Here is a 25,974-nt window from a genome sequence, read left to right as displayed (position 1 = left end):
AAAGTCACACTATAAGAAAACTACACAATGGTGGCTCGACTTCACCTCACCATCGCTAAGAAAAAGACAGATTTGTGCTCGGTTCATCAACCTCTGTTTAAGACACAAAGGAGTATTTACCAGAGGTGGGAGAAGTACTCAGATCTTGTACTTGAGTAAAGTAGAAGTACCAGAGTGTAGGAATACTCTGTCACAGTAAAAGTCCTGCATTCTAAATGTTCCTCCAGTGAAAGTAGAAAGTACTCTCATCTAAATGTCTTTAAAGTAGGGACAACAAAAGCACCCCTATTGACACATGATATGCATAAACTGTATACACACACACACACACACACACACACACACACACACACACACACACACACACACACACACACACACACACACACACACACACACACACACACACACACACACACACACACACACACACACACACACACACACACACACACACACACACACACACACACACACATATATATTACACATAGTGAATAGTTTTGCAAGCTAGGAATACTCTGTCACAGTAAAAGTATTCTAAATGTTCCTCCAGTGAAAGTAGAAAGTACTCTCATCTAAATGTACTTAAAGTAGTGACAGTAAAAGTAGTCATTGTCTGATTGGTCCATTTCAGAATAATATCTCTGATATGTTTTATAATGATTGATCATTAAAGTGTTCTCAGAGCTGGTAAAGGTGCAGCTAGTTGTAATGACTCTGTATACTGCAGGGTAGCTGCTGGATTTACTGCAGGTGAACTAAAGTCTGATTTAAGGGCTGATTATATTTACCATCATTCATCCTAATCTGCCTAGCAACTAAAGGTATTAATACATGTAGTGGAGGAAAAGTACACCATATAGGTAAACCAAACAAATGCCTCAAAATGTTACATAAGTACAGTACCTATTTGAGTAAATGTACTTACTTACTTAACACCAATGGTATTTACTGACATGCACATATCTCCACAGACCTTATTTCAGGCATCTAACCAAAAACACGTTGAAACCGGAAAGGGAACCGGAAGTTGGGAAAATGCTAACTCATTTTCGGGTTTGAGGACTCATTCCTCCACCACTCTATTAGAAAATGGATAAAACAATAAAAGCAAACCACATAGAGTGATTGCAAAGGACTCCTAAAAGAGGAAGACTGTTTAGAGGAAGTTTTCTTCCATGCTGAAAAGTACGCAGACACATTTCCATCATTAGGCCCTGGTTAACTTTTGCATAACTTGCTTAACTTGCATTTGAGACACTTTTTAGACATAGGGTAATATCCTGAACAGGCCTTCAGCTTTTTATCATCCGTAAAATCAGGCGTGTCTGTGACCTTAAATCCCTTTCTGCGTCATACGTCAAATGCCATTGGGCGTTGCTAGCATGCTAAGCTAATGTGGAATGATGTTGGCGAGATTGGTTGAAGGTCTTATGTCATACGATCAGGGGCGGCTTAAGTCAGGTCGTGGAGTGGTCGTGCGAGAGGTCAGAGGTCGGGTCAGTGTGTCTGTTGTGGTTGCCAGCACTCAGTCATCCAGACAACAGCTGAGCACTGAAAAAGTTGCCAAGGTCAGCCAGTGTTTGTGTTACTGACCCATTTCTTCTTTAATGCTCAGGGTGTTAAACAAACATGGGAATGACGAACGACATCTCAATGTGAAGCAGCGCCTTCTTACTGAACAGGACATGACCAATGAACACATTTTATTATTACTTATCAAAAAATACAACACCAGTGTGCATGCATCACAAAAACCAAAGGGCAAAACCGGACTTTTAGGATAGGCGCATGGAATTCATTCACAAGTGAAGGTAAGACCACAGTTTAATGAAAATGCGATCTAACTACGACAAACTTTGACCTTAAATCAAATATCATTTTGTTTTTTAGGGTTATCATTTTTTTTGACAGTCAATTTAGTGAAAGCATCAGACTGAAAAAGCTTTGGTAAATAACTGAATATTTCCATTCAGGTCAAAATTGAATCTCCGTTTCTTTGTCGAGGGCGTACAGCATGAACTGTGGGATTGCGAGGGCAAATTTAGAACACCTTGAGGGGGCAGAGCAAATGAGCTCTGAGCCGCTATATTATTTTTTGGGCCAAATATGTACCGTACCTTTGTGTGTGTGTGTGTGTGTGTGTGTGTGTGTGTGTGTGTGTGTGTGTGTGTGTGTGTGTGTGTGTGTGTGTGTGTGTGTGTGTGTGTGTGTGTGTGTGTGTGTGTGTGTGTGTGTGTGTGTGTGTAAAGAATGCTGATATGCCAAGATAAATATTTGTAAATCTCACTCTGAATGAGATATGAACCAGCTGTGGTTGGTATAAATTGCCTTTATATTATTTTGTCATTTATTTACTTGCTGTTTTTGTTTATAATGAATATTATTAGTATTATTAATAATAATAAGTCTTGTTATTAAAGTGTATTACATTTGTTTCTATGCTTTTATTTTGAAGGCATGTTTGGGCACTGGGTGATTAGGGCACCTGGTGTAATGGTGTATATGTTGGAGACAGGTGGTGGTGGGGGCAGAGCAGCAGAGGGCACATGTTTTTTTATACCAGGCAGATAGATTCAAGCTAGCAGGACAGCTATAGGAAAGGCTCTAGAAAGCCAAGACTGGAAACTGTGTTCTTTCTTAATGATACAAATAAACGCACAAACGGTGACTCGTCTGGACTTGGATCATTGTTCCCTGCGTAAGATTCGCTATCTGGGGCCTCGGCAGCAGTTTAGTTTCAAGTTCATTTTCTTTTATAGATTACAGGATTTTGGCCGCCACACCAGCCATGAACCTCACCGCACGTCACTGCGTTTAGCATGCCGACTTAGCCATTTGGAGTTGGGCTTGTGGCGTTAGAGTGGATTTAATGGAGCTTGCTGTTCTGTAAACAGATGGGTTTATGTGAGAAGATTTTTGGAAAACTACAACAATGAGCCCAAAGCTGCCAAATAAACTATTTCTCTGTGGGTTTGTTGAGTATCACAAACACCACAACACCTTACACCTCCCTCAAAATATGCATGCTTAAAAGGGCAGCAGTTTGTTCAATGACATTAACAAAAGGTCACCCAGTCAATTACACCCATGCCCTCTTGTCCTGAGACTCGCTGCTATCAGACGTTTGTCCTGAGTTTTCCCTAACTGGAGCAAACTGCTTTCTGACGGCCACAGGTGTTTGCATCCTGGTGTTTGTCGGTGGTCCTCTCTCAGGACGCGGGGACTGTGGCGGTCTCAGTTGGCTGTGAAGGACATAGTGAGGAGGGCTCATCTCAATTTTTGCCTCTTTGCTTTCTGGACTCTTGCGGTTCACCTTTTTATGATCAGGTTCACCAGCATGTTTCTCATCTTTCAAACCGGTCTTTGAGCTTTCACACCGACTGGTTGAAACAACATCGCTGTCTTCAGCTGTAGACGTTGTCGTGAACACACTGCTTTGCTCTCCTTTAGTCATCTCGTCCATCAACATGTCCCTTCTCCTTCCCCATCTCACCATCGCCTTTATGGAGCTCATCAGATCAACCAAGCTCAGCAGGATGGACAAGGAGGCGACACCCAGCATGAAGTTGAGCATTAAGGTCTTTTCCGTTGGTTTGGAGATGTAGCACTCAACGCCAGAATTGCACGGAGTCTCATAACAGAGGAAGCTCTTAGGGAAGGACAGACCGAAGAGAAGAAACTGTCCTGCACCGAAAACCACTTCTAGAAGGATCCGGAGAGCAACAACCAGGAAGTAGGTGCAGTAGAAGCGCGGTGCTCCCAATTCATGAGGCAGGTCGTGAAGTGCAGCTTTGTGCAAGGACACTTCTCTGGAGGAGTTCTCAAGAGTAAAAGGGGAACCTCCACGCTTCCTGTCACAGTAGAAACCTCCAAACTGGGGATAGGACCAAACTTTATGCATGACGTAGGTTGCAAACAGCACATGGGGAAGACAGAGGAACATGAGGTGGAAGAGCCAGAGACGGAAGACGGACACGGGAGCGAATGCATCGAAGCACACGTTGGAGCAGCCCGGCTGGAGGGTGTTGCAGACAAACCTCTCCTGCTCGTCACTGAAGAGGGTGAAGCCGGCCAGGAGGACGACCAGCAGACGTAGAACCAGCATCAGCATCCACCAGGTTTTTCCTGTCATGGACACAAAACGATCAAATAATAATGAGCGCTAGATTCAGTGAATAAATACTTGACCAGAGAGAAGAACTGAGAGACACATTTAACTTTAATTGAACAAGTAAATCATGGAAATGCAAGAAAGTACAAACAGCACCAGACAAAACAGGTATATGGTAGCATAATTAAGATACATGTAATTAAATATGCATTAAGAATGATGTACTTAGGATTTGAAAGGAAAGGTTGATGTACTGTTTGAATGTATTTATGTTCATTTTTTTGGTCTTTATTGTGAATCCATGTCTTTTCTTTCTCTTTGCACATTTATTATTTTATATTTATCATATACTTGTCGAGCTTTTTAAATATGTTGAATAAAAACAATTAAAAATACGAATAATTTAGGAAAAGTAGTGTTTGAATTGACAGCTCTTCTAGTTTGAGTTAGTCATCCTACAGAAATATAAATATCGCCATTTTTATTTCAAATATTGTGAAAAACAAGATAAAAACTTACCCATAAAGGAGACATTTTGACTCATAGTGATGAAGAGTAGGTCTCTGGCTCCCATCATCCTCCTCGTTGAGTCTGATCCAAAATGACACAAAACTCTTAAAAACAGAATCCACGTCCAGGAGAAGTTTTCTGAGCTGCTCTCCTCTTCAACACAACCACTAAAACCAGTCACCTCAAAGGCTGTGTTATACTGCCAGGCCAGGACCTGCGCAGAGAGCTATTCTTACCGCCTGCAATCAAAGCATTGTTGGGATGTCGGAGTCCCAGTCAACCTTACTGGAAGCTGACAATCGTACGCAGGCACGCCGGTATCAGACAGGTGGGACGGCTGAATGAGTCAATCTCTAATTAAGGTAACATTTGGAGTAAAAGCAGCTTTTCTCTGATCAAACATCAACACATGAATAAGTCACACTGAACACGTCCCCTAGTTTTTCAACTCTTTATACATTATACAAAGTTAAATCGCAAAATAATTATATTTTTAGTGCTTCCGTTTTCAGACAAATGAGGGAAAGAAAACATGTCAACCTGATCAGATATTTGCAATAAGAGGGAAATACAAAATACCAACACCTTTAAACACTTGGCTCAGCAGTCAGGGTTTAATAAAATGACCCTCATATTGAAAAGTGTATACATTATCCAAAGTTGTCCAATGTTTGTGTGATTCTGGCCTTTTGTGGTACGATCTTTTGGGAATTTGGGGGCAGACACCATGGGTTTGCTACAGGATTAACTGGCTGTCCAACACTAAAGAAAGCAGATTAATGGAAGTTCATTTTGTGACAACTAGAGGCTGGTATTGAAGGACTGTGTTAAACCCCCTGCTGGAAACACGGGAGGAGTTTATTTTGGGATATTTAAAGGTCTTATATTACACATCAGTGTCCCGATAACTGTGGACGTCTCAGGAAGTAAGGAATATCTCTGTCCATTTATCCTGGTGCATTTGTAGGACTTAGAGTCAAATGTAAGGTCTCTCTTTTTCATATTAAGTGGTATTTCTTAACTCATCACTTGTGGTTTTGCATGGAAGAGAGGGGGGTGACATTTTTCTGTTGTCTGCCTTTTCTGTCGCAATTTCTACCGTATTTCTCTTCCATCACAATCAGCCATGCTCTTGCACTACTACCCCCAATTGGACTGTTTTTCTGCCTGTGTCTTTGCAATAAATGGTGAAATCGAGCAGTTTTTTGTTTGAGCGTGTTAAAAAGAATTGGAGAAGTTAGAGAAACCGTCATATCTAGAAGAGACTGCATGCATGGATGTAGTTTAGTCCGTTTCATATATGGTACTGTAGATGTAATGCACGGTTACGCAGTTGTATAATACTGACTAAATGAAAAGAAAGCAGTGCCGTGTGCTCAGTTTTAAAGTAACAGTACATTTGTAAGGTGCAAAATCACCCTGCATGTTTCCCCCATCAGTATAAATATCAATTCCAATAAATACCCCAATAAAAAAATGGGTAAAATCAGAATCTCGAAGCCTCAAAAGTGTCCACTAGATGTCAGCAGTGAGGTGTGCTTACTCTATTCAAAGCGTATATCGGGCATCTAAAATGCAATGTTAATATACAACCAGAGTCTGATGAATACAGATCAGAAACTCTGGAGAACCGGTTATATTTCCTGTTATACAAGCCAAGAAAAATGTGGTAGTTATTGTTTGATTAGTCATGTCTGTAAAATAGGAAAAATATCACAATATTATATTCATTATGTCCTCTCCTTCCATGTGGAATTTGTCACTTTCAACCCTAACAAGGAGCATCACGATAGATTAAACGGACTACCTGAGTATCAGAAGGTACACTACAAATACTGTAAACCTTGAATATACATATTGCCAAAGGAGAGAAAACTTGCTAACACTTTAAATATTCGATAAGGAGGAAATAAATAATAGTAATTCCAGTGCTACACTACTGAAACTCTGCAGGTGCTATGGGTTCAGGCAGCTGCTCACATAAGTCAATAATAAATAATATGTGAAGTTGTGAAGTTGCATGGCCATTCTCAAAGGCAGGTTATGTCAAGTGTTTAAAATTAGGCCGGACACAAAACTGAACAGAGAGCCGTTTCGTTAAGAAGTTTTTGAGGCTTTTGAGTCCAGGAGAGTGTCCGAAGAAATGATCACCACAGATAATATAACAGTCCAGTTTATCTTTCAAGAGTTGAGGCACTGAGAAAACTCCAAATCAACATCAGATATGGTTCCATGTTCTTGCCTCAAACCAACTTCCACGTCTTGGTGTTATCTGTAATCCAAAGTAAAGTTCTTGTGTACTAAACCCAGAGGTTTTTTTTCACCCAGCCAGTGTTCCTGCAGCCTAGTGCCAGTGTTCAGTGCGTGGCAGATTAGTATTGGTTAGGAGAGGATAGCAGGAACCCATCTGATGCCACATAGATTGTCCGTGCTGGAGGAGCGCTTTCTCGCAGCTTTCCGCACATCCTTGTACCGGTCGTCACAGAGCCGGGAGATAGCCTGAGAAGAGGACGGGGAAAGGTTTTTATGAAGAACCAAAACTACCAAAGTAAGAGCTCTTCAGACATATAGAGGGAGCAGACTGTGAGACTGGACACCTCACCTCCAGTTTCTGGGCCTTGTCTCTGCTGAGCGGCTCCAGAGGGAAGCTCAGGTTGTTGGTCTCCGACAGCGAGCGCAGGTCAAAGTAATATTTGGCGTAGACACTGGACGGCACGTTGATGTTGAACTGCAGCAGCTCCAGGAAGTGCCGCTCCAACTCGTTCCTGTTAGAGACGAAAGAGCAGGAGATTCAAAGGGAAGTCCTAAACATAAAACCAGTCCTCTCTGTGTATGAACTCACATGTCCTCCACAGTGATGTCCTTGAGGATCTGGCAGTAGTCGACGTTCCACACGGCCTGGTCGTCCCACACCTTGGAGGCCAGCAGGATGGCCCCCAGCACGATCCTCTTCCAGTTCCCCGGAGTGATGTCGATCTCTGCGTAGGTCAGGAGTCTCTCCAGGTAGATCTGAGCAGCAACACAGATAGAAGAATCAACTCAGAGCAGAGCGTGACTAGGAAACACAAAACTAAAATCCAAATCAGTGGTTCCTGACCTCCGAGTGTGGACCACCAGTACGGGTCGCCAAAGCTTTGGTGGGTTATAAAGCCTTTGAGATTTTAAGATGTGTTAGAAGTTTTGGGGGATTATATCTCCGGATTTCATTCATTTCTGTGAGGGAAAATAAAGGACATTTTGCTTTCTGGGCTTTTCCTAACATCAATTCTCTGTCCTTACTATGACTTTCTCTTATTAAAGATAAGGGCATGGTAAACATGGTTGAGTTTGTTTGATTGTTGACATTTATAAGATTGAAAGTCATAATAAGGGCAGAGAATTGATCTCAAACGTCCTAAGAAAAAACAGGAAAACTGATTTCCGAGGCAAAATTGACAGAAAAAAGCGTCTCAAATTCATCCAAACTGTTCATTTAAAACAGACTTCCTGCAGTAAATGCGTTCATTTATTGGGATAGCTGTACAGTTTTTTGTTAGGCATTGAATATCATATGAAATAGAACATTAAATATGTCCTTGAGTCGATGGTAGTTTACTCAGTGACAGAAAAGGGGTCCCTGATCTGTTTCACTTATCTATGTCCATGCTCCATTCGATGGTGTCAGGAGGAATACATCTACCCCCACCCCCGACACACACTCAGACGACATGCTATTTTGGATGCACACGTCTCATCACCATTTTACACACATCCCTGACTTGTCTCTACACATCAGGGCAGAATTCCCCCTGAGGCCTAAACAGGAAGTGTGTGTGATAATGTGTGTGCGTGGGGGCACAGTTGAAACAGATTACATCTTACCTTTGTCACCCTTTTGGGTATGAGTGTGCCTAAAAATGTAATGAAATGGTGAGGGGATGAGTCGTAAACCCGGGAATGAGTTAGTTTTGCTTACACTCCCAAAATAAGCTCTATGGTTTACAGGAGCTTATGAGATTTTCACATTTCGTTCTACGATATAAAATCAGCACTAAATACCCAACTGGTGAAAGTCTGAAGCTTTTACGCGTCTTAAAAACTGTGGTTGCTAACAAGTGTCTAAATGACACGAATAAACGTCATCACGCCGAACATTAGCCTCCTTTAGATTAGCGGTGGTGACGTGAAGTCATGTGACCGTGCTGTAATTCCTTTATAGCCCAACATTAGCCGCCTTTAGCTTAGCGGTGGTGACGTGAAGTCATGTGACCGTGCTGTAATTCCTTTATAGCCCAACATTAGCCGCCTTTAGCTTAGCGGTGGTGACGTGAAGTCATGTGACCGTGCTGTAGTTCCTTTATAGCCCAACATTAGCCGCCTTTAGCTTAGCGGTGGTGACCTGAAGTCATGTGACCGTGTTGTAGTTCCTTTATAGCCCAACATTAGCCTCCTTTAGCTTAGCGGTGGTGACCTGAAGTCATGTGACCGTGCTGTAGTTCCTTTATAGCCCAACATTAGCCTCCTTTAGCTTAGCGGTGGTGACCTGAAGTCATGTGACCGTGCTGTAGTTCCTTTATAGCCCAACATTAGCCTCCTTTAGCTTAGCGGTGGTGACGTGAAGTCATGTGACCGTGCTGTAGTTCCTTTATAGCCCAACATTAGCCTCCTTTAGCTTAGCGGTGGTGACGTGAAGTCATGTGACCGTGCTGTAGTTCCTTTATAGCCCAACATTAGCCTCCTTTAGCTTAGTGGTGGAGACGTGAAGTCATGTGACCGTGCTGTAGTTCCTTTAAAGCCCAACATTAGCCTCCTTTAGCTTAGCGGTGGTGACGTGAAGTCATGTGACCGTGCTGTAGTTCCTTTATAGCCCAACATTAGCCTCCTTTAGCTTAGCGGTGGTGACGTGAAGTCATGTGACCGTGCTGTAGTTCCTTTATAGTCCAACATTAGCTTTTTACTTCTGGATATTGCAGTTATGCTTCAAATAATTGAAAATGTGTATTTTTATGTTGCTAACTTCCGGGTCAGCCTACAGAAATACGTCACCAGTGCACTCTATAGGAGGATGAGGGAGTATTTTAAAGAACCTCACCAGTGTGACGATGGCACACTCCGCAGTGAGCTGAGCAGCACTGAACAGCGTCCGGACGAAGCGGTAGATCTGTTTCTGCTCCGGGTCCTGCTGATCATAGTCCGGCGGCACCTCAGATTTCTGGAAGAAAGAGAGAAAAGGAAAGTTTAACTTAAAATGCCTAAATGAGGAGATTTAAAAGCGCAATTACTCCAAAGACTAAATCTGACTCAGAGGTAGTTGTGCAGAATAAATGTATGATAAGCGATGATGTCTGACCGAAAGAGGGTGCAGCTTCTCGTCAAATATATCCAGCAGCATCGCTCCGTCTGTGTCCCTGGCATGACAAAAACATGGTGACGTTATAGATTTCATTCATTACACTCAGGTCACTATAATACTAAATAAAAAGGTATGTAAAAAATAAGTCTAAAATAAAAAGTAAAATCATTTATTTATATATATTTTCATCTTGTGTTTTGAGTTTTTGCAGTGTAATCAAGATCATATCACATTTATTGGGACACATATCACAGATGGTTGTGAATGGAGCGATTTGTTTTTGTTATCTTTGAAAAAAACATCACAAATAAACACTTTTTCGTACATTTGGCGCTCAAACTGCTGAGAATGACTGAGGATCCCTACCTGTTTTTTATATGGTAGTAGATCGCCACTGCTACGCTGTAAAGGGAACAAAAATACGTGTGTTAGTATGTGTTTAAATGTGTGTATTTGAGATAATAAGATATGTATTTATTCCTTCTTGGTACCATTTGATGGTGTATTTGAGATTAGGCTGGCTGACTGTGTTGTCATCTAAGAAGATGGTGGAGCAGGAGCTGTATTTCCGCCTCGATGTTCCATGCTACACACACACACACACACACACACACACACACACACACACACACACACACACACACACACACACACACACACACACAGTTATTAGAGTGTACATGTTTTTGTCTGACCCACATTAAGCATGCCAGGAAGGGTGTTGTGCACAGGGTGAATATAAATCAGCATCATGCAACCTCAGATTTTAATGGTCTACATTTAGTCAAAACAACACAAAGCAAACAGATTTTTAATGAAAAGCAAACAAAAATCAGTCATAATTAGGATTAGAACATTAAATTGGTTCAGCTTTGTGGCAAGAAATGTAAATCATGCACTTACATTATTGATGAAGAGGCTCTTCCGTTTGTCTCGCACTACAGAGGAAGAGACAGCTTTATTAATAAATGTCACTTCTGCACACACAAGAAAAAGCAGCAAGTATTAACCAGCAGCACACACTGTTAGAAGAAGAAGAACAACAACAACAACAACAACAGCCTTTATTATCACGAGAAGCAAGAAGAAAGGAGTTAGCACACTGCTACAGTATGTTATTTTACAGAACAAAAGCTGTAAGTGTTGAGAGGAGACGGTTAAATCACACTGAGCAGAAAAATTAGCGCTTCAACAGAGAGAAGAGTGCATTCGACACCACCAGAGGGAGACAAAGCCACACTGAGGAACACTCACCATTCCTGCAAGGCACCTCTGAAAGAAGAAGACCTTTCTGTGACACCGGGACACTTTTCAAATATTCTGCCCTTCATCAGTAGTAATAAACCTCTGCTGATGGTAAACGCTATACATTAGCATCATGTGCTGAGGAAGAAACGGAGGCATAGTTGCTAATAATCTGCTCTTTTGCTTGTGAACTACTAAATAAAGCAGTGGTTTGCATCCAGGAAGTCAGGGCTCCTAAGAAGGCCCCAAGATTAAAATAACTGAGGGGTGAAGAGAGGAAAGACCACAACATCTCTATTACACAAAATTCCGTTTGTCTTTCCTGATTTATTGGAGAACTTTGCATCTTTGCGACTCAATACGAGAAGGTACCCCAGTAAATTGAGAGAATGACTGGTGTTCTAGAATAGCTTTAAAACAATATGAAACAACATGAAAACTGTTTTTACTCCCAAGTTTTTTAACCACAATGGCACACAGATACACCATGTGGAAAATATTTGCTAGGAGGATTAATTTCCTGCTGGTTTGGTCCCTGCAGGGGATTTGTTGGTGTAAAAAAAAGGCTAAAATGACGTCAGCTTTATCCTTTAAATCTACGAGGAAGAGGGAGGCTGGATCACAAACATGTGACTTCTTTCCCTTGAAGACAAGACTCAATATTGCACAAGCTACTGATACACATCTGAACTCATTCATTCATTCATCCATCTCATGCAGCTGGCCGAATATGCATCACATGGTCCAAATATTCCGTGAATGAAGTGGTTCTTCAGCGTGTGCAGAGAGGGATTTAGGATCAAATATGATGCATTACAGAATCTAACATCTGTAGCACACTGAGGATTAGATTTACCAGGAGTATATCAGATGCTGTCTTCTTCTGCTTCATCACAGAGCTTGTATTGTCTTGCTGTTTGTGCGCCACGGGCCTCTAAGAAAAAGGATGATCTCATGCTGTGATGTTTGCGGCTCTAAAATACATTTGATTTCTTCCTGTTAGAGTATGACTGAAACCCCCACAGGATGCTGAAGCTCTCAGTCAGATGCCTTTGGGCAATGGCATAAATTATCAGGCATCAGCTGGCCACAAAGAAACTACTCTGGGTAGAGATCCTGGAAATGGAGAGCCTCATTTTGAGTGTCTTGTGTAAATTATACATGTCAAACTAATGCAAATGTGTTCTTCTCGGACATACTACTTTATTGACACTGAGATAAATATAGTTTGCATTAAAAGAACACAAACAAGTCAGATCCTTTGAAGAAGAGCTACTCACCATCGTTCTGGGATTTGCTGAGGAATATGGTGCTAGCCCGCGGATGGTCCGACGGATTGCACTCCATGTTCATCTCTGTCGAAACACAAAGCCTTTGTGTCAGTTTCAATATCTCAAAACATACAATCGCTGCCATAAAACAAGGGCACAGATACAGAAAAACAACATGTATAAAGATTGTTTAATATAAGACATATGTGCAGACATAAAAATAGGCTTAATGGTGAAAACAATATGATCTTTTAAAGTTTAATACCTGAAAAAAGCAATGCAATTCTATACAGCATCAACTTTGTGTTTACAGCTTATTCGTAAAATGTTAGCATGCTAACAGGCTAAACGTTGACTGTGAAATGCATGCTAAACAATCTGCGTGTTAGCATTATCACTGCTGTGTTTAAGTACAACCAGACAATAGTTACTCTGTTTAATTACAACCTAACAAAGCTTTGGTGCATATTATTTAAACTACCATGCTAACTTGATAAATTAAGCGGATGAAATGCCTGCTTAAAATAAGCATTTGAGCATTGTCATCGTTAGCATGTTAGCTCAAAGCTAGCACAACTTCACAGAGCTGCTAGCTTGGCTATAGACGTCTATTCTTGTATAACATTAAACCCAAAAAAAGCAACCACAAGGTTTCCCTCCACATACTATTGTTCCATGTGTTTCCAGTCCTTATGGAGCTGTATGCTAATTATTTGCTCCAATGCCTGCACTCACAAACACATCCAGGCATGATTCATGGTCCCATCCAAGGCTAATCTGCACTGCATCATGGCCTGAGGGCCCGAGCCACAGACTGTCTGTGCACATCTCATAAAACACGAGTGGAGCACTCAAAAACATGAGCCCTCATCATCATGCAGAGCCAGAACGATTGCCTTGTTAGCTTGTACAGATGCTACTTTGATAAGACAGACAGCAGACATCATGTTTCAGTTAGCTCTCCTGTAAAACAAAACATGCTAGTTTGCAAGAAATGTAGCCTTCTTAAATTTCCACCACAATCAAGCGTTTGTATTTTGCACCTAATCCCATGAACGTTGTGTTTTGAGAAGTGAAATCCAGCCGTGCTCCACACCAAGTGAGATAAGTGCTTGCTTTCTGAGAAATCGTCATAAAAAAATGCTCGGCAATGCAGACTGCAGTGCCAAGTGTTCTGACTGCTAGGATATGACTGTGACAGACCCAGATTAAGATCCAGGCTATTTGATTACAATGCAGAAGTTGGGAGAGAGGCGCAGCCGGTCATCTGTCTCAGTGACAGCAGCTGTTGTAGAGGACTGTCTTTGGGGGAATTAGAATAAGATCACTGCTGTTAGCTAACAGAAGTGATGTACAGAACAGGCTTCTCTTTCTAACCAACAGACCACCCTGCAGACTGTATCTTCCCATGAATCTGCATGGCAACAACATGTATCATGACCTTCAGGACTCTTTTTTAAAATTGTATTTATGTGTAAAATTGCTTGTTTTTTTTTAACTTAATTAACTTGGAAAAGGTATTTCAAGTGTAAGGGCGTAAACACGTCATGTGTGACAGCAGAAGCATTTCATAAGAGGAAATATTATTCTAGGATTGTGGATATGATCATTTGTAATGGATGTCATGTGAAGTCTACTTTGCTCTGCTGTTCTGCTTGATTCAGTACACCAATAAAATACAATAAACTCCTTGTTTGAATTAAAAAAGAGGATTTTATGTCAATATATTTTCTTCTACATGTATAGAAGTCATAGAGACACATTAATACCTAGATAGGGAATGTCTGTGGGAACCCTTGTTTAAAATTAGAAAGGAGTCCTATACGACTTTAATTGAGCCGATTAAGAAGAACAGAGCCAATTGCTAAATCTGTGTGATGAATAGATTGAAGCTTATTGTCAACGAAGGCTTGCAAAAAAAGGCACAAACTGAACATTGAAGACTGCCTATTTGAATCATCTGCTCCACTTACTCCACTGAAACATATAAGTAAAGGACTATTATGATAGATTATGGTTGATTCTTTGTGTCCTTGCTAAACTCATTCAAACCTAAGTGCCACTTAGTCCCCAGCAGCTAACCCTCTGCAGGATGAACACGGTCAACTCTGTTAACACCACCAGGCTGAATGGACTGAGCCCGGATTAGTCTTTATGCAACAGCAGTCAGGAGTATCGCTGCGTCCGGCTCATTTCAACACGTTCACATATGAGAGCTTATTCAGAAGCTGAGCTGGAGTTCAGTCTGAGAGAGGATTGAGCAATAAAGTATTCTGGTCTAATATTTCAGGTTTTTACAACACACCGCAAGGAGTTTGCATGTCCAGGTGACAGAAAGAGACACTCCCCGTCACTGTAGACGCCTTTCTGAGAGGTGTTGAATATATGAAGCAAGTGTCAAATGGGAGTCAAGGCTTCCAGTCACACAGAGCAGAAATTAAGGGCACAAAAGGGCAAAAATGCCCCCGAAAAAGCATTATCGAATGGATAAAATAGCCTCTAAAAAATACATATTTATCAGTTAAAGCCAACATCGTTATCCTTGCTGAATTATCAAAATTGCATGCAGTGATTACACCTTTTTAAGTGCTAAAAAAATATGTTAATGGCCCAGTTTTTTAAAACAGTCAGGGCGAAAGTTGCCAAATTAGAATGTGCAAGACAAATAGGAGCCCAAAGCCACCAACTATTCCAACATAGACGTCCATTAGAAACATTTCAAGGCATGTTGTAACTCTTCAAAAACAACAGACTTGTCACTATCTTGTAAACGTGCAAATCTAGGCCTACATAGTGGAATTCCCAGAGTGCACAGCAGCGGGGTGTCGAGTGTTGATATGTGATATTCACCAAGTAAACTTTAACGAAGACTCGCGGTCAGCATCTGCACCGTGAAAGAGGAGACGCTCGGCTAACCTATCACCTGTCTGCCTTACTGCTGCTGCATAATGAATTAACAACAGGCACACCCTGCTCCTAACACCACCATCCATAACTGCAATTTAGGGTTTCCAAAAAGTGTGTTTCTCTATTTAAAATGTCCTTTAAAACTTTGTGATGGACTAGTGAGAGATGTTGCGGTGTTGTGTGTGTTTTGTATTCTGTTTCTGTTCTTTTAAACATCTTGCTGCGTCAGTATCTCCCTCCTTAAATGTGTGTCTCAGCCACACTGTGCTGCTGTCCGTAACCTCAATCTGTTCTGTTTTGAGGAGACTTAAGTCCTGCCCATTTCCCCCAATTCTTTCAGGGTTTTCTCACATTTTCAGGGTAGAAAGTTGGACATTTCATTGTAAAGAACAGGTCGGATATCTACATCTGCAATGGCTCAAGGAAAGCAGATTCCTCCAGGGTCAAAGAGATTTAAGTTCTGCCAGCTTTAAACGTTTAACAGTTGTAGCTTTTTGGTGCTTGGCTGTCTGAACTGTATACAAGCAAACCCTAAGACCCTTTAGGTCAACCAAAATGTCATAATTTAAATAAATTAACTAAAAAACACTCTGAAGTTAAAGGGTTGAAGTTGTAAGATGATGTGAGACACAAGACATGCCTTAAAGCTGTGCTAAATCATGTATTTCACTCCAAATTGGACACAAATAACTTAATGTTGTACTGAAAGTAGCAATACTGAGCAATTACAGAGTGTAATTTCTCAGGAAAAGGCCTAAATCTCAAAGGTTGGGTTATTTTCTCATAGACTTCTATACAACCTTTCTGTAGTTTGGAACCAGATGCGGCCTGGTTTAGCTTCTACGTTAGCTTGTTAGCTCACATTTCTTAAAAATATGATCAGTGCAATGACTTTTTCCACCCAGAAATATAAATCTTTTTTGTATTATAGTTATTAAACCTCATTAATTGCTTCTTTTTTCCCCCGCCTCAAGCACTGCTCATTCCTGTGAGATTTACATATTCAATGTGCGCGGTGATCCCAGAGCCATTGTTAGAGTCTGTGGTTGCATGAACCCTGATTCACTCCCACAGTCAGTGAACATGTTCCCTGTTCAGTCAGGCGTGTTAATCTCTGCTGGTTTCATTTTGCAGAGATTACTGTGAAATGTGCTGCACATGAATGGGTGTGATGCTATGAAGCCTGTGTTAGTGTATGGTTGATTGACTTCTGATGTTTTCCTGATTATCACAAAAGGACCCGTTAAAAATGAGTCTAACGAGCTATGCAGGATCCAGAAAAATTACATATGAAATATTGCGATAAGAATGCAATTAGGTCAATTAGAGATTAGTGATTAAACGGTGGGATGTTAAGCCCTACAGCCAGTGTTGCACATTTGTTTCATCTTCATTATCATGTAACCCGTCAAACAACAGGAGGATGTTATCCTAACCCCCTTATACTGTTTCAACACACACACACTGATCCTGGGCATTGACCCAGCTTAAACAAACAGATCTAACCTGCACACACACAGCCCCAAATTACTCTGAGATAGGAGGGGTTCCCTGGGAAAGCACGGATCACACACACCTCTTCATTTACCATGACCATTTCTGCTAGAACTACAAATAATATGGCAGTAATGTGCAGTGTTCAATGCATGTAAATGGTCTGCAAAGGCTAAAATCCCAAAGTTCCTCCAGAGGGAGTTTCTCTTTCCCTGAAACGCCTCAATTGGACTCCTTTGTTTACTTCCGGAACAAAGTGACATCACTATATAACATTTGCTCTTCTATCCAACCCGTTGGACGTGATAGGCTAAGGGGCGGGACATCTCTATGCGGTTGACAAATCACAACACAGCCAACCAGCAAACCAATCAGAGCAGACTGGGCTCTGGTTTCAGACAGAGGGTGAACAGAGGTGCTGCAGCACAGGCAGTATGAGAAACATAAAGCGCTGGAATGAGCGTTAGATGTCCTTTTTAAGTCCCAGGCCAACATATTCTGTGGGTTTGTATAATCACTGACACTCTCCTTGTAACGTCTTGTCCTTTAAGGTAAATCACATTGTCTTTTAAGTGTTTTCTGCCTCGACAGCTCAAAGCTGACATGCCTTTCTGAAGTGATAATTAGTGAGATGAGGTGGTCTTGGCGCGGCACTGGGGAGTAAATTACTCTCATTAATAGTCATTAACTTAAACAAGGAGCCTCTTCTGTCAATACCCTGACCCTGAAAGGAATAATCAATCACCAACAAAGGAGAAGAAAGACTTGCTGGACACCTGCCATTGATTAGGTGTGGGTTGTCTCCAGCTTTAACCTTTAATAGAGATGTTTCTCCTTCATCTCCATGGTGAGCACAGCAGTGAAACCCATGCTGCTGCTGCTGCTGCTGTAAGAGCACAAATGTGGCTTCTACAGAGGACATAATTAAATGCATGTTGCTACTTCAGCAAAACTGTGTTATATTACTGAAATTCCACTTCGACACAACTTTCAAAATGCTGTCATGGGCAAGAAACCACGCTGTTAGGAGCAGCTTTGTGATGAGTCCACATTTGTTTTCAAGTTAATTTAAGGCTGAATTATTTTAGGAACAATGTGTGTGTTGTGAGGAGAAAGTAGGACAACACATCAGGGGAGAACATCTTCAAATCTTTAATGTGTATTCATCTTTTTTAGGCCCTTTTTTGTGCTTTATTGCATACCTGGCTTGTTAAATAAAACACTATGCATTTCACACTTCCTCACACAGCCTTTGTTCATCATGCATGTGACAGGCGCGCTCTTGCTGTGATCTTGATGAAAAGGAAAACCGCGCAGGATCAAACATGTTGTTTGTTGTGCCGGCTCTGAGCAGATGAGGATCAGCTGATTTAAAAAAAGGGAGGCCAGGCCAGGGTACGAACGCACTGAAAGGAAATGACTTGTATATGTGTGTGTGTGTGTGTGTGTGTGTGTGTGTGTGTGTGTGTGTGTGTGTGTGTGTGTGTGTGTGTGTGTGTGTGTGTGTGTGTGTGTGTGTGTGTGTGTGTTTAACAGAGTATTTCGTACAGAATCTTAGTCCCCGTTTTTCTCCTCTGAGTAGTATATTTGATGAAATCTTTCACCTCTCATACTTTCATTATATTCATGAAATCAATGCCATTTTGAACAGTGCTATTCCTCACCTGTCCACCAGTGGTATGCCATCATCCCTAACCAATCCCCTGATCAGTCACCTGTGCACTCACCTTACCCCTATAAGAAATCAGTGCAAGTATAGCCTCTCCCCAAGAGAAAAGCCACTCTTTTGCAGGATGGGTTATGTTGCTGAAGGTTTTCAGTCGTTGGCACGTCCAGTTTTTTTTAACCATGCCTCTGCCCCTTTTCATTTGTTTCTAGATTCTGCAATTTTAAGTTTGTTCACTGAAATATAAGATGTAACGATATCCTTTACTGGCTTGCCTGTTCTGCTTGTAAGGCCTGTTTGTTGTTGTTGTCTGAAACCAGTGTGTTTCCGGGGCTTCAGCACGTTTAAGGCTATTAAAATGAAATTGGTAAAGACAAAAAAGTGAGCAGAGGAATTAGCACTAAATGGTAATGGCGAGTGAGGCAATGTTCACTTCCCAAGTGACAGAAATTTGAGGACAGTGGGGGGGAATTCAAAACAGCATGAGCAATCAACCAGGGAGAGTATTCAGTTTCACATTTGCTGTGGGCGGGAACAGCGCTCTTACTCTTGATTTATTAAAGATAAGCCCTGTGATTGATGATGTCACACTTTAACTAAGCACGTTACTTTAACTCAATGCAGAGAAAAAAAGGGTTTAAGTTCGGAAATAAAACAACCCATTTTTGGAAGTTACGCACTGTTAGTTTGTTTAACCACATTTCTACAATGCACTTCCTAGATCTTGGGCGCTCTTAATTCATATATGTTAACCGGCTAAAGGATTGTAGTCATTAGACATCTCGTATTGAGAGAAGTTAGTGAAAGTCAAACGATGACTGAGCGCTTTATGTACTCAGTGTTTCAATCAGTTTGCATCATCAGGTCTATTTCTTTTTAAGAAGAGGAGTTTAATTTAGCTTAATGTAATTCTGTTTTCGTTAAAAACCTCCTGACCCAGAACAATGACGCAATCATAACCAGGGAAGCAATGGTGGTTGGCTTGAACCTCCCATGAACAAAGGCCACTGTACTTCAAGAAGTCGACAAACTCCACCAGTGGTAGTTTTGATTAAAAGTCCATCAGTGGCAGCAAATTGCATCTATTGTATTCCCCATCCCATCCATTCCTTTGGATTTAAAACATTGTGACAGCCTGTATCTTTCCACCAGTCCAAACACTGTACCTAAATATAAGAGCATCAGCTGATGCTTGATGCCTCACAGAGACAACAGTCATCTTCAGAGACAAACACAGTGAGCTTTGTCAAAGGAAACACATCATATGATGTCCGTGTCCCTCTCCCTTTCCCTCCATCTTCCACCTCTGGGGCGAGTGGTTGTGTTGCTGTCTCTCTAAATAAAAAATGTCTCTTTTCAACATTAGATTTTAACCTTTGAAAACCACGGGAAAACTGTGCATATGTGCAAAAGTTACACTGAATCTTTACATGATTATAATTAGCCTCTTACCTCTCAATGCATCATACCAGCAAACATGCATCACTCAATACGGTTGTTGTTTTGCAAGACTAGTTAAAGACTTCATCCGTTTGTAATGTTGCAATTTAATTTTGATGGTGCTTCTGCCATTTTGCTGAAATTTGGATCGCAGTTTTTATCTTTTAATAAACTGCTTGCAGAGAAAAGCTGGTATTTACTGCCTTTTCTCCAGTGAATGCACTCTAATCTCTACCAATATTTGTTGCAACAGCATTAGTCTAGTATATAGTCCAAGATAACTTGCGAAACAGAATGCTTATCTCTTAGAATTAGACCGAGGCTCTCCAAAATCACCTAGCCATGAAAATATGAGCAGCAAAATCCTTAAATTCCCCCAAACGAAGCTCTTTTCTGAAACCCTATGCAGCGGTTTAGCTCCTGATGTGCCTCACAGCCCCAGGCCAGGGACACGATGGCGTTACATAGTGAAGGGATTATCTGTTCTTAAAAACAGCGCTGGTACTGGGAGCTCCAATAGTGACATAATATTCCTTACTCCAATCTTTCCAGGTTTCCCAGGACTCCTTGAACCCTCTAATCCTTTTGATGAGTGACAGCTTGTCCAAAAAAAGAATTAATTATTCCCTCCTAAGCAGCTTTGAGACTGTGATCAAACCTGAGGCAGCACTTATCCTGCACATCCTCACACAACCTTTTGTTTCTGCACAAGATTTTCTAATTCTTGTAGATTTTCTCCTGGTTTCTCACATCCCTGTAGTCAAACTGGGACTTACTCTGTTCGGTTTAGGTGCATTTTGATAGCATTAAATGATTATAATAGACAAAATATGAGAGAAATGTAACGGATTTGAGGTAAGAGTATTACCAGGGACCCAAGGTTTCCCAGCAGCACGTTTTAATTAAGCAGGTTGTTTATGAGGTTATCCTAGTTAAAGAGCTAGTCAAAGACACGTTTTCTTAAATAAAATGAAAAACATTGACTTACTTCTCCTAGCTAGCACCAAAGACGACTAAATATGTCTTCAGAAGAATGATTACGTCATACTTAATAACACAATATAAAACTAAGATAATGGCTGCTATCAGGAGACACTAGGGAGAAAGTCTATCAAACGTAGTGGATAAAAATGAGCTCTAGGTTCTTTTTTAAAACCATTTTTAATTGGGAAATATTTAGAATTTGAGGAATGTGTGTGTAGTTGCAAATCAGTTTTATATTCACTTTTTTTTGTATTTATTTGGGCATTTTTATGTTTTAAATGTACGGATTCAGACGTAATTTGTCACTCTGTTCACCCAAATAATGATGAGACAAACCTATCTCCTATCTACTCCTGCCATTGTGTTGGACGTGACACAAATCGACCCCTCTGTGGATAAAATTGGCTACAACTAAATGTGTTGAATCAGGAAAAACCAATTAAGGTACAAGGAGAATACACCTAATTGGCTAACACTCTCATTGTTCTGCATCACGGTGCTCTTCAACATAGGTTTGAATAACCTTCTGAAGCACAAGAACCAGCCCTTTCATTCAGGAGCAGATTGAAAGCGGCGCATCAAGCTATGAATTGAGGCGTTCTTTTTTGGCAACGCTGCGTCCCTGGTGGCTTCTCCTATCTGCGGCTCACAGCTGCCTCTCCAGGCTTTTTCTTTGAGGGGGGTGAAGACGTTTTCTGATGGTTGCAGATACTAATGAAACCCACTAATCTCCGTCATACAGTCTGTGAACTCATAATAGAGCCAAGACATTAGACACGCTCCGGTTTCAATCACTGCACCACCGACACAGACAGCCTCTCGGCACGGGGCGTCTTTATCCCCCGACAAGAAGCGTTGGTCGACTGCCAATCATCATCGAGCGTCTCTGAATCTACTTGATGTCACTTTTTCTGCTCGGCTAGAAGAGCATCTGGCTCCACATACGGGGAATATATGCATCCCATTAAAAGTAATGATCCAGAACATGTCGGAGAAGAAGAAATGAATGGAGTTTGCCAACGGTATAACACCATGCACGGGGATACTGGTGCCATAACAATATAAACACACGCCATGAAGCAAAGCACTCCAGTTAACAGCAAACACAAATGGCATACAGCATGTAAGTGGCATGCACTCCTCAGGTTTACAAGAGGAAATGAGATCACTAGTCAATATGTCTTCCACCATCCTGACACTGCAGTGAAAGGGATTCACTTTGGCAAGAAACAGTGAAAACTCAAAGGCAATCCATCTGGCCAAAAAGTGTCCAACTCTCTTCAACTTTAACAAAATGTTTAAACCAGGGGTGTCCAAACTGCGGCCTGTTGTCCAGATAAAATGAGTATTCATGCATTAATAAGCCCACTATTCAATTAAATGCAGTCAATTAAAGTTGAAAACATTTTCTAACTAATGTAAGTGAATAAAAAAAAGCCCAATAACTTATAATAAGGGCCAATATGAAGGGTATATTTCAAGCTTGTTATTCATATAAGCAATTTGACTGTTGGACAACCCTGGTGTATACAATGAGAGTTTTTTTGATAAATAATCGTCGGCTATGTGGATATAATGACTAAGTGGGGAAATGCCAATTATGGAACAGTCTGTTGAGTTTATAAAATGACATTACTCTACTGAAATGCAGCCATTAAAGCAATAAAATCCCATTTAATCCATTACAATGTCTGAAATCTAAGGCGGTATCCAGTCTAATATCACAATTTGTATATAATATGGACATATTTTCAAGCCCTATAGGTCCAATATTCACTTTTTTACCCGTAACGACTACAAGTTAATTGTATAGTTCTGTCCCAAAATGCCATCCATACCCATGAAACTCTCTGTGTTGAGATAATTTCCTGTGGCTGAGCTAGATTTAGCTTTAACACATAACAAACCGCGACACTGTCTGACAGTCACACCCTCTTTATAGAGCGGTTTGACAGCTGTTTGAAAGAAGTGTTTGAAATGTTCTCTCAAGCTTTCTTGTTTTGAAACATCTTGAGTCATGAGCAAGAATGCCTTCAAGGAATGACTGTTCAAAGGTGTTCCCATCATTCCCAGTGCTACAAAGTTCTTGAAAAGAAATCTGGGAGACTGCAGCCTGGAGGATGACAGCAGGATGTTCACACAGGTTTTAAAACAGGTATAATAAAACATGTAATGGTGCAGGATAGTAGATTGGTTCATCATGTGACTACAGATGTGTTTTAATCCATGCCATCATGCTCATAAATAGATCAGATGTTTTACATAATCTCTCTTAGAAGCTTTATCGGTCATTGGACGTGATAATCTTATCATAAGTTAACATTAAAAAGTGGATTCTTGCACTGCTTCCCTGTAATGGGTCTCTATGTGGATGCTTCCCTAAGTACACTGCCATTTCATGCACGGTAACAATTATAAAATGTGTGAATTTCAACCGTGTAGTAGTGTCTCAAATTGTATGGCTGCTGTTCGCTCATAGAAGTGACTAGCTTAGCTGTTAGCTAGTTAGCTGGTTAGAAAGGACAGTTCAGTGAACCAAATCATTACAGACTGATGCTCAACAACCCTATAAAATGAACTGAGGCTTCTTTTTGACACCACAATGCTGGTATGTTACTAAAATAGTTCAGTTCTGTGTTTACCAGAGCATCCGCTACGTAGCCAAGATAGCGGTCGTTGAGTGTGAGAAGGGTCCAGCGTACTACAATTAACTTTTGACCCTTTGTAGGAGCACCATCCGGTTAGTGCTATACTTTGCAATGGGACACACTTTATACTCAAAACAGCAAAAGAAGTGTAAGAAAATTGAAACACAAAACTGGTTTAATAACATCTGAGAGCTAACCATATTTGTTATGCTACAGCCTGAAAAGCTAACAATGAGTAAACATGTTGATGTAGTTACAAAATACAAATGTCCAACACGACAAACTTCATTTTGAATCATGCTGCCCTGTGAAAGATTCTGTACAATTACTGTAAAAACAAGAGTCTTATACAGTTTCTAAGAAAACCCATGTATATGTAACGGTCGGCTGTTGGCTTAAAATAAGCAACCCATTTAGTAGACACTTTCCAGCGTGAATGGGTCAATTGTAATGCATATATGCATGTGTCAGTGGTGGGGGCTGAGCTCCATAGTTGCTGTTTCTTTCATGCAAAGGCTGAAAACAAAGAACAGCACAAAGGAGTCTGCCCTCATGAACAGGATGTTGTCTGAAGCTCCATTTCGCTCTGTAAAGACACATGGGAGGGAAAACGCACACATGACTCTTTCATGTGCTGTCGGCCGATGCGTTTTCTGCCAATCACTCAATATTAAAGGGGGATGAGAGTGAACAGAGGCAGCAGCTATTTCCCCAATAACAGGAGGTCACAGAGGAGGTCAAGAGTGAATGTCTAATGTTAAAAAAAGACTTTAATATCTTATTTTAAAGGTTTTAGTGTCCCTTTTAATTACATGTGCTGCCCCTAGCATGTCACCAGGCTATACTATGCTAATTACATTCAATGAATAGTCCCATAGGGATTTAGCTATGTATTAAATGTTGAGGTTTTTTTGTTTTTGTTATTTTATGGACCTAAAAATGATGTCCTCTGGATTTGATAAGCTTCATTAGGCTACTCATTTCATGAAAGGACAATTTATTCACTTGTTTTGCATTGAATTATATTACTAGTGACATTGTATGGTCTTTAAAAATCTATAGAGCAATCCCTATAACATTTCCCTGGTTGATTCCTTTAGTGTCTAATGATCTTCCTACATTGTGACATGCAGTATCCACTCTGTGGCTCAGTTATGTAATAGTGATGTATGATTTTGTTTGGTTTTCCATCTCCTATGGGAAAAGTATGATAATCCCTCTATTGGATTCCTTCTATAGGCTCTGCACAACATTCCAAATTCAATCCCCCATAACTTTATTCCTGTGTGTGCTTCCATATTACCCTCACATGTCCTGCTGACACGACGAAAACACAGTATATTGTTTTACCGTCGACGTTCTCCCTGTCGCTGATGTGCTGCAGGTTGCAGCCCGTCTCCTCCCGGCTCAGATCCGACTCCTGGTGGTAGGACTCCAGCCTGGAGTGAGCATTTCTGCGGAGCTTGGGGCTGCCAGACACGCAGCAAGAAGTCGTGCTCCCCATCTTTTCCCCCTTTATCCACCCCCAAAAATCCTTCCCGATGAGCGAGGAGCGATGGCCCGGTCACCATAGATCACCGGCTAGTGTGCAGGGTGCATCCGCGCCCATGGATCCCTCTGGAGCTCGGAGTCGAAGAGGCTCTCACTGAGGGTGGAAATGTCACTTCCACCGGGGGGTTCTGATGCATGTTACAAGGCGACGACCTGCCACATCTATCCCAGGCATCGTGGAAGAGGACGCATCAGTGTGTGTGTGTGTGTGTGTGTGTGTGTGTGTGTCGTGTGTGTGTGTGTGTGTGCGTGTGTGTGTGTGTGTGTGTGTGTGTGTCAGGATCGGTGTTGTCGCTGCTGTCAGGGTGATAGACCGATAGGGAGGGCTGCAAATCCCCAGAAACGGTTCCGGTTCAAGGGGGTGGTTACAAATGACAGAGCAGAAGAGATAAGAGCAGAAGGATGGCAGAGAGGATATCATGATGTATTGCTGATAAGAATGAAACACGTGTTTATTTACATAGATAATAAAGCCTATTTATCCATCTTATCTGACAGTTGAGTTGTTGTTAAGCAATGCATATTTTTTTATACAATTCAGTGAATGTTTTACACTTCTATCAAATGTAATCTGTAGGCTGATCTTTCACTGCACAGCTTTGCTACTGCTGCACATTTGACTTAATCAGGGGATTCTTTCATACTGTTGTAGTCAGTATCTTTTTACATATTTATATTTATTGCAAACATTTATTTTACATTTTCTTATTTGCTCCTTTTTTACAACATAATTCCTCTCTGTGTGTTTATTTATGCATCATTATACATCAAAACCAAATTCCTTGTATGTGTTAACCTACTTGGCAATA

General features: G+C 41.1%; 2 protein-coding genes across 9 annotated transcripts; both read right to left on the bottom strand.

The window, feature by feature from the left end:
- Nucleotides 1-3,085: 3,085 nt before the first annotated feature.
- LOC134865658 (gap junction delta-3 protein-like) lies at nt 3,086-4,691 on the bottom strand. The gene is made up of 2 exons (XM_063885319.1): nt 4,637-4,691; nt 3,086-4,131 (listed from the first exon to the last, which is right to left on the bottom strand). Exons 1-2 carry the CDS (start codon nt 4,689-4,691, stop codon nt 3,086-3,088), a joined length of 1,101 nt encoding a protein of 366 aa, XP_063741389.1.
- Nucleotides 4,692-5,064: 373 nt separating this feature from the next.
- LOC134866640 (cyclin-Y-like) lies at nt 5,065-25,418 on the bottom strand. Of its 8 annotated transcripts, none has more exons than XM_063886899.1 (11): nt 24,965-25,417; nt 12,485-12,559; nt 11,214-11,231; nt 10,863-10,897; nt 10,451-10,545; nt 10,326-10,361; nt 9,957-10,014; nt 9,699-9,818; nt 7,470-7,636; nt 7,230-7,392; nt 5,065-7,126 (listed from the first exon to the last, which is right to left on the bottom strand). In XM_063886899.1, exons 1-11 carry the CDS (start codon nt 25,116-25,118, stop codon nt 7,010-7,012), a joined length of 1,038 nt encoding a protein of 345 aa, XP_063742969.1. In that variant the 5' UTR covers nt 25,119-25,417; the 3' UTR covers nt 5,065-7,009. The 8 variants fall into 8 exon arrangements, with proteins under 8 accessions (XP_063742969.1, XP_063742971.1, XP_063742974.1 ...); XM_063886901.1 differs by lacking the exon at nt 24,965-25,417 and adding an exon at nt 13,519-13,666; XM_063886904.1 differs by lacking the exon at nt 24,965-25,417 and adding an exon at nt 13,142-13,443.
- Between the last annotated feature and the right edge of the window lie 556 nt (nt 25,419-25,974).

Source organism: Eleginops maclovinus, chromosome 6 (genome assembly GCF_036324505.1).
Source record: "Eleginops maclovinus isolate JMC-PN-2008 ecotype Puerto Natales chromosome 6, JC_Emac_rtc_rv5, whole genome shotgun sequence".
NCBI lineage: Eukaryota > Metazoa > Chordata > Actinopteri > Perciformes > Eleginopidae > Eleginops > Eleginops maclovinus.
Note: the sequence above shows the minus strand (reverse complement) of the source record. Positions and strands in the feature narration are given on the sequence as shown.

Coding starts and splice junctions, on each gene's coding strand:
- LOC134866640 (XM_063886899.1), bottom strand. CDS start 25,118: ATGGGGAGCACGACTTCTTGCTGCGTGTCTGGCAGCCCCAAGCTCCGC. Junction 7,637..9,698: donor AGTGTGCCATCGTCACACTG/GTGAGGTTCTTT, acceptor GTTGCTGCTCAG/ATCTACCTGGAGAGACTCCT. Junction 7,127..7,229: donor ACAAGGCCCAGAAACTGGAG/GTGAGGTGTCCA, acceptor TCCTCTTCTCAG/GCTATCTCCCGGCTCTGTGA.
- LOC134865658 (XM_063885319.1), bottom strand. CDS start 4,691: ATGGGAGCCAGAGACCTACTCTTCATCACTATGAGTCAAAATGTCTCC. Junction 4,132..4,636: donor TCAAAATGTCTCCTTTATGG/GTAAGTTTTTAT, acceptor TGTCCATGACAG/GAAAAACCTGGTGGATGCTG.